This window comes from Genypterus blacodes, unplaced genomic scaffold (assembly GCF_046128005.1).
Source record: "Genypterus blacodes isolate CSIRO-AG114 ecotype Tasmania unplaced genomic scaffold, CSIRO-AGI_Gbla_v1 ptg000045l_1, whole genome shotgun sequence".
In the NCBI taxonomy this organism is placed as follows: Eukaryota; Metazoa; Chordata; class Actinopteri; order Ophidiiformes; family Ophidiidae; genus Genypterus; species Genypterus blacodes.
In genome coordinates this window covers 3090780-3103725 of record NW_027466858.1, presented here as the reverse complement: position 1 = coordinate 3103725, position 12946 = coordinate 3090780, and the positions used below count along the sequence as shown (strand labels likewise).

The 12946-nt window shown below is 41.7% G+C and overlaps 4 protein-coding genes across 4 annotated transcripts; 1 reads left to right on the top strand and 3 right to left on the bottom strand.

The window, feature by feature from the left end:
- Positions 1–1354: 1354 nt before the first annotated feature.
- acaa2 (acetyl-CoA acyltransferase 2) lies at positions 1355–4884 on the bottom strand. The gene is made up of 10 exons (XM_076149569.1): positions 4731–4884; positions 4001–4167; positions 3778–3906; positions 3343–3459; positions 3045–3192; positions 2720–2895; positions 2505–2634; positions 2285–2355; positions 2016–2170; positions 1355–1929 (listed from the first exon to the last, which is right to left on the bottom strand). The coding sequence occupies exons 1-10, from the start codon at positions 4744–4746 to the stop codon at positions 1845–1847; spliced, it is 1194 nt and encodes a 397-aa protein (XP_076005684.1). The 5' UTR covers positions 4747–4884; the 3' UTR covers positions 1355–1844.
- Positions 4885–5114: 230 nt separating this feature from the next.
- Positions 5115–6968, top strand: mrpl40 (mitochondrial ribosomal protein L40). The gene is made up of 5 exons (XM_076149581.1): positions 5115–5271; positions 5538–5621; positions 5974–6129; positions 6311–6392; positions 6498–6968. The coding sequence occupies exons 1-5, from the start codon at positions 5210–5212 to the stop codon at positions 6723–6725; spliced, it is 612 nt and encodes a 203-aa protein (XP_076005696.1). The 5' UTR covers positions 5115–5209; the 3' UTR covers positions 6726–6968.
- A 5-nt stretch (positions 6969–6973) lies between these two features.
- cunh22orf39 (chromosome unknown C22orf39 homolog) lies at positions 6974–8954 on the bottom strand. Its single transcript, XM_076149582.1, has 3 exons — positions 8870–8954; positions 8180–8347; positions 6974–7759 (listed from the first exon to the last, which is right to left on the bottom strand). Exons 1-3 carry the CDS (start codon positions 8897–8899, stop codon positions 7628–7630), a joined length of 330 nt encoding a protein of 109 aa, XP_076005697.1. The 5' UTR covers positions 8900–8954; the 3' UTR covers positions 6974–7627.
- A 392-nt stretch (positions 8955–9346) lies between these two features.
- Positions 9347–12826, bottom strand: ufd1l (ubiquitin recognition factor in ER associated degradation 1). Its single transcript, XM_076149557.1, has 12 exons — positions 12697–12826; positions 12309–12441; positions 12088–12120; positions 11871–11992; positions 11388–11518; positions 11232–11304; positions 11056–11124; positions 10875–10943; positions 10744–10794; positions 10560–10648; positions 10155–10239; positions 9347–9989 (listed from the first exon to the last, which is right to left on the bottom strand). The coding sequence occupies exons 1-12, from the start codon at positions 12697–12699 to the stop codon at positions 9915–9917; spliced, it is 933 nt and encodes a 310-aa protein (XP_076005672.1). The 5' UTR covers positions 12700–12826; the 3' UTR covers positions 9347–9914.
- Positions 12827–12946: the final 120 nt, after the last annotated feature.

Genomic DNA, 12946 nt, shown 5'->3' with positions numbered 1-12946 from the left:
CAATATGACACCCAGCAGTGTTGAAATGTATTAGAAGCTCCACATTACGAAGGTGTCGCTCAGTTGAACACCGCTGGAAGTTTGTTGTAGAGAACACGTTGCTAACAGCGAGCTAACCATACAACGCGTACGCTAAGGCTAGCCGGTGGCCTAGCGATGCCGATACATTTAACTGACTATTATTACGCAGGAGCAACACATTAAACATGGCAATATCGGTATCTATCTGTTCGTCAACACACACGGATTCATCTGGTGGTATTTTTAAGGGTAAGGGTTAGTGGATTATAGAGATGAAACTAGATTTTGTTCCTACAGTGTCATGGAGGCAAGGCTTCCTTACCTTAGCTATGTAAAAAAGACCGACATCCGGGGATTTGACGCATATAAGGACGTAGCACGGTGACGTTGACGTAGGCTGCGTCGCTTTCCCCGGATGTCACGGTTCTTGTAGTTCGACAGTACAACACTAAATTTGAAGTTCAATCTCAGCATAGATAGATAAATAAATAACAATTAAATCGATGAATTATGAAAACTAATATTCATTGTATTTCTGCTTTCTCTCATCCACAATCACATGATGAGGTAACTCTAATTACTTTACCACTATTAGCTTCTCATAGCCACCTGTAACACCAAGGGAGAGGTGGCTTTTTACATTCCAGTAAGTCAAACATAAATCTTTCTCAATCTCAGTCTTCATCCATATGTTTGTCTGAATCCTGTTATCAATTTTGCTGAAAGTAGTTTTCGCGGAATAATGCAAAGTCCAGTTTGTCCACATGAGGACAAGAAATATTTGACAGCATGAAAGAAACAAAGTAACCTTGCTGAACAGCTTGTTCAGCCTCATCTTATCTCCTCTGTTTGCACATTAATTTGACAAAACATTCTGCTCCTGATGTTTAAGGTGACCTATTATGCAGTAAGTAGACTACATTATTGGAGTTGATGAAGGCATAATGTCAACACTTAAATCTGCATGTGCCTGAGATATAGTGGTTGGAATAAACAGTGGTGTAGTCAGGAGGAGCACAGAATTGACAGTTGGTGGATGGGAAAGTGTGTCTTGAATTAAATTTAGGATGTGAAGTTACTGTTTGCACACCCAATTTGGTTAATGATGTTCAAGACATAAAACCAAAAAGCTGATTAAATAATATTAAATAATCTTATTAGAAAAAGAGTTATCCTTTCCCCTGAAAATTTATGGAGAAGATGATAACTATTATGTGTTAGTGTTAAGACTTTCCTGTTAAAATAATAACGAAAAATAATAAACAAAGGCTGCTGCTGAAGGCAAACACATTTTCTCCAAAATGTTATTTATTGTTGTTTTTTGACACAGAAATTGAAAAAAATATTTCTTTTTTAAATCACATTTTGCTTGTTACTGAATAGAAGTTTCAGGCCAACATGATACTGAGAAGCAGCAAACATTTTAAGGCAAGGCTTAAAGTTGAAAGTTCTTATTATCTTTACCAACACAACAGTAGGAGTGTTGAATTGTTAATAATAACGATGCTACACAAGCAAACCTTTCTGTCACATTTGTGTTTCAGACAAACTGTATATGGACAGCCTGGTGCACAATGAAACCCAGAACCATGAAGTGGCTCTTTCGTTACAAAGATTTAGCAGCAACAGTGGCTAAACATTTACTGCATTGTTGTAACATTGAGTAACAGCAATATTCATCTTGTGTGTGTAAGTGTTGTTAAGTAAAAACAACTAACTCCCTTCATCTTATCTTATCTTCACAGATTCTTCGTCAAGTTTCATAACATGGGTGATTCATGTAAATCTTTCAATGGTGATTTTGTAGAACATTGGAAACTTCTTCAGGCAGTGTTTTCCACAATGATGGCAATGCCCTGGCCTCCACCGATGCAAGCAGAGCCCACCGCATATTTACCACCGCGTCGCCTGGAGAAAAGAAGCTCATTAGTTTTTCATTAGTTGCATATATGTAGCTGAAATACTGCTGAAGTACTACTTAACAACAAGGTTACCTGAGCTCATGAACCAGGTGGCCTGTAATGCGTGAACCAGAAGCTCCCAGTGGATGTCCAATAGCAATAGCTCCACCGTTTACGTTGCTTTTCTCTGGATCCAGGCCAAGAGCCTTGGAAACAGCAAGGAACTGTGGTGCGAATGCCTCATTCACCTGCACAAAGGGCATCACAGCAATCAAATAATCATATATCAATAATACACAGGAGTATATGATAAACAACAGTGCTAAGGACAGACATTTATTTCTTGCCCTGCAGTAATGTACCTCCACAAGATCCATGTCATTGAGAGAAAGGCCTGCTTTTTTAAGAGCTTCTGTGATTGCTGGGACGGGACCTAGGAAGAAGAAAGGGTACCAAAAATATGAGAAACGATGGCAAGTTTATTGACATGCTTCTCATATGTGTAGTGATGCAATCATTCATCCTCACATTCACATACGTAATTCACCAAATATTCTCTCTTAATGCCATTGTTTTACTCACCAATTCCCATGATGCTTGGGTCACAGCCTGACACATGATAGGCCACTATCCTGGCCAGTGGGGTGAGCTTGTGCTCTTTCAGCGCATCCTCACTTGCAATCACTAAAGCACCAGCTCCATCAGACACACCCTGAAGACCAGGGAGATGAAGAAAACCATTGAAACCATGAAAAAGTTGCATGGTACTAAATAAAAAGGCAATAATGTGGACTCACTGAAGCATTGGCAGCAGTAACAGTTCCTCCCTTCTTAAAGACAGGAGCGAGTTTAGCCATCTGTTCCAGTGTGGTCTGGGGACGAGGGTGCTCATCTTGAGCCATGGACACTTTGCCTTTCTTGCCTTTTACATCAATGGGAGCAATTTCTGCTGTAAAGTGGCCTCCCTCATGAGCTGCAAGAAGGAAAATAATTAAAAAGACTGCAACTATAAATTACAAGCAGAAATCAAGAGGTCCTTTACAAAAATTCTATCAGATTTCTGAACTCCTGGGTATAATGTCTACAGATACCACAAAAAAAAGCTTTAATACCAAGCCTGACCTGCCTTCCATTTTTGCTGGGTCTGGTATGCATAGTTGTCACAGTCTTCTCGTGGGATCTGGTACTTTTCCGCCAGGTTTTCTGCTGTGATACCCATCGGAATTTTAACGTGCAGGTCAGTCAGCCCGGCCCATAAAGTGTCCTCCAGCTATCAAGCCAATGGTGGAGAGGTTAATGGAGGAGTGAATCTCTAATACCCAACATACATGTTCTTCAGGGAGATGAAGCCTAACATCATAAAACTGCATGTTTGTGTCCATGCAAGTATGGTAACGGGAGAAAATCTGAAAATTCAAACCTTGAGGTCGAATCCGAGCCGTGTGCCAAATCGTATGTTGCGAACAGTGTATGGGGACTGGCTCATACTCTCTGAGCCGGCACACAGGACAATCTCTGACTCCTTTAGGCAGATCTCCTACAAGTATGAAGTTCATGGTTACACACCACACTCATCTTTGATTTGGTTTGGAAGCAATGGAAAGACAAACGTTAAGAAGCAGGCTGTATCTTATAGTTAATAGTTTAATTATGGGAAGTACTGCACTGTGACTAAACAAACTTGATGACCAAGCCTTCAATAATATCTTCCATCTCTTATAGATACACAGTTAATCTACAAGCTTCATTTATAGAACCACTTTTTTCCTGTTAGAGCAATTTAGTTCATTAATATGAATTTAACACAAACAAATATTTTGCCTTGTTAAACATCTGTTAACTTAATTGCTCTTACTTGAGCTCCGTTGATAATGGACTGGAAACCTGATCCACACAGCCTATTCACAGTGAGAGCAGGCACTGGGATGGGAACGCCACACCTCAGACCAACATGGCGCGCAATGTAGGCCGCATCAGCTGAGGACTAAAGTCAGAGGAATGGATGCAGACAGAGGAAACAAATTCAAAACACCAGTATGTGCAAATACGACCTCAACTGACTGCTGTAGTTCCAATACCTGCATGACATTCCCCACGATGACACTGTTCACCAGCTCTGGTGCTACCCCACCTGCAGCCAGGGCGGCTTTGGCTGCATGCTCAGCCAGGTCTGTGGCACTGTGGTCCTTCAACACACCACCAAAGGCTCCAAATGGAGTGCGCTTGGCAGAAACAATGAATACACCTGCACAGAAGGGGGAAAAAAAGCCATTACACAACATATGACATCAACAATGATGAGTTAATAATTCTTAACACTGAGTCATAGCCAGATCAGTATCAGGGTGCCAACTACAGAACAGATAACACAGTGACCAGCTGATTATTAAGTATACTTACACAATCAATGCAGTCCGGACATCAAATCTTACACTTGTAAAGCTTAAAATGTTCAGTTTGATCTGTGTTTTGTGCTCCTTTAAACTAAAAGAGTTTCTCATGTTTCTGTCCACTGCTGTTTACATCAGGCATGTACAAATATGTTGTACTTAATGAACCGAAGGAGGTGAATGATAGTGACCGTCACCTTTCCCCTACTTTGTAATACAGTAGCTTTAACATTCCGTGCACGCAAGGAATTCAAATTAAACCTTAACTTTTCATTCATAACATAATCTTTAGCATAACTATAATATTACAAATTGGATTGTATAAAAAAATAAAACGTAAAGTACAGGAGGTACCCAAACATCGCACCAGGATTCATATCTAGAATATTTGCTTGCTGGTGAGGTAACATATTTTTACCTCTTAGGAGCGCCATGATTCAGTCCAGTAACTCCAAAGACAAAGTTTTGACACTGATGTTGCTGTCGTTGATCCCTGAAACTGCGCATAAAGTGTCTATATATGTGTGACGTCCACGTGACCTTTCCCCTAAATATGGGAGTTTTAGATTCAGACTGTACCATTCGACACAAATGTCGCGCATATGACTACGTCACTGCACAGCTAAACAAATAACAATATTCAAATTGTTTGAAAGGAATACAAATTCACGACGTTTTGTTCTAGGTACTTTTTTGACATTATTCATTTTTACAACCATTATTTCACTTCGAAATATTGTTTTAACCCCAAACGAAATATTCGAAAGTGCGCCGCATAGTATGACAGGTTCGGTACGTCATTTTGCTGCGCCACGCCTGGTTTGTCAAGAGGACAAATGGCTGCTTGTTTCTTATGACTTCAAGTGTGTCTGCAGAGAAATAGAACAACAAGCGAACATGTTTGTGGCTGTAACGCGGTGTGTCCGCTCTGTTGTCTCCCAGCAGGCCTGTTTGACAAGGTGAGGGACACAGTATCCATCTCTGTCAGCTTGCGGTGTTCCTCAGCAACGATGGACTTAGTTATCTGGTGACCTCACTGTCAAAGTGTGGCGCTTTCATGTAGATGAGCCAGTTGTTATTGTGTTAATGGATAAATATTAGACTCGTGTTTATCTCTCACTGAGCTTCTGTAGCTCTAGTGGGGTCAAACCTGTGTTTGATCCATTCTGTGTTGTGGTGTTTGCTCATTTATGTCGCATTAATTATTGTCTGTTTTGTTTTACAGAGTTTTCATGGGAGAACGTTGTCCCGCTGTACCGAGTCCTTGGTTTGCACCCGTGATGACGTTAAAGACATCTGCTGCACTAAGGTATGATGGTGACTTGGTTTGTAAACATAATGGGGCTGAAGAATAACAAGCATGGTCTTCAATTAACTATTACACAGTCACAGGACTTCTGTTCAGTCCAAGAAAGTGATGTTTGATTTGGTACTTTTGCCGAACCAATGTTATTTGATTTGAATGACGACAGTTCTGGCAATTGCTAATTTTCTAACTGTATTCTGTTATTATTACAGCATTCTAAAGTCATTCTAAATATTTGTTCTCATGTCGTAATATCTGTTAAGTTTAAGAAAGTAAATTTGTTTACATGCATTGCACATTCATTCACAAGTTGTGCAATTGAATACATGTAGAACTGAGATTTTGTGTTCTGTAGAGCGGAACCCAAAAAGAAGAAGAAGGTCGACCCCAGAAAGGAGCTTTTGATGAAGGAGAGGCTGAGGAAAAGGCTGAAGAAGATGGAGAAGGTCCCACCTGAGCTGATCCCTATAGATGACTTCCTGACTCAGGCTAAATGCTTGGATGAAACCAGGTGAAGCTTGTGTCACTTATCATGCAGATCTTTGTCTTGGGTTCATCATTTTACAAGCAACTTGACAACCTTGGTATCATTTGCCTTTGAACTCCACTGTTACGGCTCATTTTTCATATCCAATTCTTGTGCTCACTGACCCTGAACTACTTTATTATAATAACTTTTTTTTCCAACAAAGGCAGCGCTCATCACCCAGGCTGGCATTTGAGGAGAGTGAGCGCCGAGCTCTGCTGCTAAAGGAATGGTGTCGTAACAAACAGGTGATCCCACTCATCTCACCTGCCTTCAGCTTTTAGGGAGAGAATGCTGCTTTGTATCTTTGCACCAAACCTCTGGCTTACATGTGATGTGCTTATGACTCACAGGAGCAGCACATGGCTGAAATGAAGGCAATTGAACTTGCACTAGAAGCCCAGAGGGAGGCGCTGGAGGAGCTGAGACTAGAGTCGGAGGAGCTCTACAAAGCAGCACTGAGCCCAGACCTGCTCCTCTTCCCCTTTACACACGAAGGTCCTACTTACACACCACCAAAGACCAAGTATGAAGCTCCTGATGGTAAAATAAACGACATCACTAAAGTGTACACTCAGTGATGGACTGGGGGCATCTGGAGCCTCCACCTTTGTTTATAGACAATACATCCAGACAAGAACGTGGAGATTGGATGTCGTCTGCTCCCAGTAAAAGAATAACATGGAGGGTTTTGTCAGCCTGTGAACAAACACTTGAACATTTTGCTCTTCTTGAACTGTTGTCAGCAGGGACTCGCATGTCTGTTTTGTGTGTGGTGTTGTGTATCAGATAGCAGAACACTGAATAAAAGGAAAGTGAATAAACATCTTGAATGTGTTTTTATTTAGCTTTTTTTTAAAACTCATTTTTTAAGTTTGTGTAAATCCATACATGTATTCAATAAAATGAATATATGGAAAGTATCGGAGGGATATTTGCTTGTTGGTCCATGTACTGTATCACTAACATTGCCAACACAAGCTTCCCCCTCCTGACTGTTGGTACTTTCAAACATCAACAACATCAACGTCTGGTTGCATCACAGCAGAGTGTGACGTCTGGACCAACACTAACAGGTGCAGGTAACAGAAGGAGAAAAGTTCTCCAATGGCCCAACATAGGGAAGGATGGAGAGAATGACTTCATACTGAGCCCCGCAGGTCACCAGCTTTATACTGAGGCACTTATGCTTCAGTAGTTGTTGCGCTTAGGAAACTTATTAACTTTCTAATTGTTTCCTCACGTATTTAGCAGCAGCAGCTCACTTTGCTTTGCTCCAAACTTGATGCATTTGCATTTGCATCACAAAAAGCAACCTAACGGAATCCAATTAAAATGTTTATCCAAGAATTTAATAACAGCTCCGTTCTTGCGCTGAGATGGAAATGAACGGATGATCCAGCACATGTCCATGCACAGACACGGATCCTAAATGTTTCTTTCACACCGAGTTTGGCTGCCATGGAGCCAAGACAGCCGGAGTTTAGGAGTCTTGAGGCTTCTTATAGTTCAGGGGCAGGTTCCACTCTCTGGGGGGTTCCTGCCTCAGCTCCCACACTGGAGGAAACTTCCCCTGCTCTGCCAATCTGTTCCTTTCACTCCTCTGCAATGCTTCCTGTAAATACAGAAACATCAGGGAAAACATTTAACTTAAACTTAAAGGTTGTGTATGAGTAGAAGAAGAAACTTTCAAATCACATGCAAACATGACATCATGCAAACATGTCATCTGAAATTTCTCTTGCCTGCCACTCTTACATATCACAGCACACACACACATGCATTACAGAGGGGTCAGCCCAGGGCAGCCATGATACGGCACCCCTGGAGCTGTTTTGGGGTTCGATGCCTTGCTCAAGGGCACCTCAGCAGTGCCCTGACGTCAAACTGGCAACTCTCCAGCTGCCAGTCCACTTTCTTGGCCAATGCGGGGACTCGAACCGGCGACCCCCCCAGTTCCCAAGTATGTTCCACATACTGTGTATCCTGAGATCAACACCTGGCCTGTGTCCTTACACACTTTGACCTCCCTCACCTGGGCCTCCTTGCTCCTGTGCTTCTCCCACTGTGTGCAGCTGCTGTGGTCCTCTCTCCACTGCTGGCAGGACGGTAACGTGCCGTGAGCGTAGTAGTGATGGAAACGGTTCCATAAACTTTTACAGTGTTTGAACTCACTCAAGTAGTCATCACAGGCCCGAGGAGGCTGGGGAGCACAAAGAGGCACAAAGAGGCAAAAATCACTGCAACAGTCAAGATTCCGATCCCCTGCTGTGACTGTGAAAGCATTCAAAACTCTCCCGTTTCTAACTCAATCTAATTTCATCCAGTATGGACAAATAAGGAAAATTACAGTTTTACTTTGAACTCTGTCTTATTGTTATCAGCCACAAACACAACAGAGCGCTTCACTAATGGCGCCTCCCTGCGACAAACAGCTTCAGTGGTCTCGCATTCGTTCATTTTTACAGTTTTGCAGTTGAGTTGTCCGCCTTCTGTGTAAATTCTGATAATAATATGACAACATTGAGGCAAAGGTTCATGAATGTTTCCTTGTCTGCGCGGTTGAATGGAGAGGTCAGTTAGCCACAGTAGCTAACTAACCGCCATGCTAACTACTTCCGCCTGCTTCGTCACTCTCTTCAAAGACAAACAGAAGAAACCCGTGCAACTGAGCCATTTCATGAGAATCCTTAATGATAATATTAGTATAAGTTTGATACATTACTTTCCAAGGTAGCGCTCCTGACCCCTCCATCACACAGCTGCGGTTGCCACAGCACTTCCGCCACGGGATTTTCAAAATAAGCGCAGCTATTTTACCACTCTCGACAAAAAGCCTTAAAATACAAATATACACTCCATACAGTGTTGTTTGTGGTATAAATAGTTGCAATCAATTACATTTTTTTTACAATTGCTATCAGAGTTGGATTAATCTGTGCTGTAGGTTTCCTGTCAGCATGAACCAGTGAGGTCATTCTCCTTTGAACCAATCAACCAAGCACATCCGCCTGCAGAACTGGAGACTGTGGACAAAAATCTCGGTCATATTTTCCTCTATTCTTATGATTGATGTGAACATTAACCGAGGCTCTTGACCTGTGTTTGCATGATCTGCTGCCAACTGATTGATGGCTTATTGGATAACAAACATCTTCTCAATGTACAAATGTAGCAAATAAATTTAAAGAAATCAGCAATGTTTAACTTCAAAACATTTTTTTATTTCAGTTTATAAATAAACCAAAGAGAAACCTGCAAATTAGTCCCACAACTCAAAAGAAATCTCAAACAGAAAACATATTCAATTATAATTAAAAATACAATAGAGCTATCGTCCCCGTTTCTCAGGAGAATCACAACATTGCAATCATTAAGCAAGAAAGAAAAAACAAATACACATTATATATATATATAATTCACCTTGATAAGAGTTTTAAATCCAATATAAAGACCATTTACCTTCTTATGGTGTTTTGTGTTGTGACATAATTTATTCTGCCTTGTTCAAACCATTCGCCCTGGATTTCTGGATGCTAAATTACTACTGGAGGATAACTTGGTGCAGTAATCACACTGAGGTTGATCCCAACAATGCGTTACTGGTCTCAATTGAATAGGATTCCAACTTTTGACGTCACAACTGAAATATCTAAGGGACAGAGAAAATCCTGACGCATCTGAGGGCCTTTAAAAAGCTTTTCTGTTGGGCTGAGAACAGGAGGTGAGACTGCACACATGGGCCAATCACTTCAGTTCAAACTAAAGGTTCAAGGCTTTCTACCCTTCTTGCGTAGCGACTGTCCTTCTCCAGAGAAGGCAATGAATCTGTTCAAGGCGTCATCCTGAGAAAAATAAAAGATAAAACAGGACGTTATTATTTTTTAGAGAACTCCTTTTAAACTTCAAACACCTTATAAAACACAAGTTATACTAAATGACAGTGTGAAGATTAGCATCAACATAATACAGATATCAAATCATTTCAATATCTGTCAAATAGTACTTACATCATCTAAAAACTTCTTAGGCGCAGGCCTCGAATTTCTGATGAAGGTGATCCTGCCGACCTTGAACTCGTAGTTGGGGATGCCTCTGTGTGAGGAAAGACACGCCATCAAGTTTAGGGGAAAAATTTACAAGAAGATGTGTAAGATTAGTCAAGGTGTAGCGATATGTAGTGAATAAGGAAAACAGGCTTTAACACACTGTGCAGTTTTGGCCACACACACACACACACACACACACACACACACACACACACACACACACACACACACACACACACACACACACACACACACACACACACACACACACACACACACACACACACACACACACACACACACACACACACACACACACACACACACACACACACACACACACACACAGTGATGATGTATTCCAACCTTTTCATGTCACTTGCGGCAATGGGGGCGGGGCTCGGCTCAATGCCTTTCAATTTCCCATCCAAACGATTACCAGAGCCGGTGAAAGCCTGAGAGTGAAAATATGAGAAACACATTGTTTTCCCCCGGACACTCAGGAGTAGATAACATGAATCTATCTGAGCTCACAGTTGTGTTTACGCACCCTGAATCCCATATCCATGTCTGCATAGCTGCTGACATCCGGCTCTTCCTCCTGTAGAGAAACAGTTTGAGGTGTTGAGTAAGCAACAGTTAACAGGGACCTTTAACATGAGCTAGTTGTTTTTCTCTTACTGTGGGCTCTTCGTGATACTGTGGTCGTCTTTCCGGCTCTTTGTAACCAAGCGGAGCGTCAAAATCCACCTGAGAGACAGAGTGAGACAAACACCTTATTAGACTGGAGGGCACAACAGAGTGACCCACTGCTGTCTGAATGATTGGGTTAGTGCAGCAGGAAACGTATGGAGAGACTTACGTTCATATCACACTCAATGATTGATACAGCTTTATCTGGCTTGGTCTCCATCACTCGCAGTTCATAGATCTGAAACAAACACACACGTCTCATTAGCAGTCAAACACAAAAACTCATTACAGATCACTCATGGTACTCCAGCATTGAATCTGAAAGAGCTTCATTTTAAGTCTTACCTTCTCATTGTAGTTGATGGCGATCACGTCCCCAGTTGTCAAGCAGGCAAAGTTCCTCAGGGCATTTTCCAATCTGGAAAAAGGCACAAACTATCTCAACTTTTCGGTTCAAACCAAAATTCAAACGAGGGATACTTTCCTGCCTGATTTCCTTACACTGCTTTGGGGTTTGTGATGTCCAGGAAATCGGGGCTCTGGGGCTGAAACTTAGAGTAGGTGGCCACCATGAGGTTAACACTTTCCACCTGGACTAAACCACCTTCCTCCAGCAGCAGATTCTGCATCATCTGTAGGGGAGAAAGTGGTTTACAGTTTACATTACATAGCTTAAGCAAATAACAGACAGCTCTAAATGCCAGAATAAATAATTTACTTAGGAAAAATGGAACTGAGAACTACAATTTTGTTTTACTTAATATTGTAAACTCTCAATTGATGGTGACATTTCCACATTTTCATCTAAAATCCTCAAGTTTGAAATCCAACCCCTTGCTTGGTTGAACATGCAAGATCACTGTACTTCTTGTAACAGCAAACCTTAACATCTATTAAAGTAAAAACGTTCATTCTATTTAACAGTGCAGTAGTACTCCTGCATCTCTGTCTTTGTTACACCGACATGTTGTTTCTGTCTCTCACCCAGTGTGGCAGGAAGCAGATTCCCTCATCTGCTACAAACTCCAGAACTCCACAGTGTGTCATTCTGTCTGAGTTCTTGTTGGTGAGCTTGAACAGCATTGGATAGGTGATGTTCAGCCTGCCTGCACAGGGAGGAAAAGAGAGGTCACGACTGTACACAGTAGTGTGTAGCATCCTGTCAGTATGAAGAGAAACTGTATTTATAGTTTCTACTTACTGAGCTGGTCAAGAGCTGAAGGAGGCATAATAACTGAAATCAAAAAGGTAAAAAGTTTAGACATTAACAGCATCATAAACACATGCTCTTATGAATCCAAGTTGGACATTTCGTCTTATCTAACAACCCAAACTTGCATGTATTTTAATGTACTAGCTTTCATAACATTGACAGTACAACAAGAAATACATTTAAATATATATCCCTTTACAAATACGCACTTTTCCCTCCTTTCTCCACATCGGAGCGGTCGTTGGGACCGGACAGCATGGACACCGAGTAACATCGGTACTGAGTGGAGAAACGGTTCTGGAACCCCCGAGGCATCGGGTGGTCAAAAACGTGGAAGGAAAACTGGGAACAAACCAAACGCTCCGTTAAGCAACACACACTTATACACTATATGTGACCTCGTCGAATGTTTAACGATGACGGCATCTCTCCCACACTTCCAGCCTCTAAAGCTCAGTGTTCCGTGATGACACGGCATCTTTCACATTTCACTCCGGTTGTTATTAGCTGCTTGCTAGTAGCACAGCCGTCACGACTCGTTTTGGGTGAAGAACATCGCCATGTTTGGATTGAGCCCGTCCACTAGGGGATACTCACCATATCCAGGGTGAAATCGGCGTGTATCAATGTCCCACGAGAATAAATAGCAACCTCTGTTGTTATTCTCCTGTGCTGATGATTTCTAGTGTTGTTTTTCGCTTCTCCCGGAAATGTATGAGCTGACGGTAGGAAGTGACGACACAATATAAGGCTAACCAATCAGAGAGGCTCATACAAAGCCTTGCTAAGAGCCAAAAGATTAAGGACGTTTAGTGGTGTTTAAGTATGACGTAATTGTCATTTTATC

Bases quoted from the DNA above. Each gene is read 5' to 3' on its own strand.
- acaa2 (XM_076149569.1), bottom strand. The intron at 3,907-4,000 runs GTATTGGAACTA...CTCTGACTTTAG, and splicing joins TCGTGGGGAATGTCATGCAG to TCCTCAGCTGATGCGGCCTA. The intron at 3,193-3,342 runs GTTTGAATTTTC...TTGGCTTGATAG, and splicing joins GGCTCGGATTCGACCTCAAG to CTGGAGGACACTTTATGGGC.
- mrpl40 (XM_076149581.1), top strand. From the start codon at position 5,210: ATGTTTGTGGCTGTAACGCGGTGTGTCCGCTCTGTTGTCTCCCAGCAG. The intron at 5,622-5,973 runs GTATGATGGTGA...TGTGTTCTGTAG, and splicing joins AAGACATCTGCTGCACTAAG to AGCGGAACCCAAAAAGAAGA. The intron at 6,130-6,310 runs GTGAAGCTTGTG...TTTCCAACAAAG, and splicing joins AAATGCTTGGATGAAACCAG to GCAGCGCTCATCACCCAGGC.
- cunh22orf39 (XM_076149582.1), bottom strand. From the start codon at position 8,899: ATGGAGGGGTCAGGAGCGCTACCTTGGAAA. The intron at 8,348-8,869 runs GTAATGTATCAA...TGTGCTCCCCAG, and splicing joins CAGGAGCGCTACCTTGGAAA to CCTCCTCGGGCCTGTGATGA. The intron at 7,760-8,179 runs GTGAGGGAGGTC...CTGTATTTACAG, and splicing joins ACAGGAGCAAGGAGGCCCAG to GAAGCATTGCAGAGGAGTGA.
- ufd1l (XM_076149557.1), bottom strand. The intron at 11,305-11,387 runs GTAAGGAAATCA...GCCTTTTTCCAG, and splicing joins ATCACAAACCCCAAAGCAGT to ATTGGAAAATGCCCTGAGGA. The intron at 11,125-11,231 runs GTAAGACTTAAA...TGTTTGTTTCAG, and splicing joins CCATCAACTACAATGAGAAG to ATCTATGAACTGCGAGTGAT.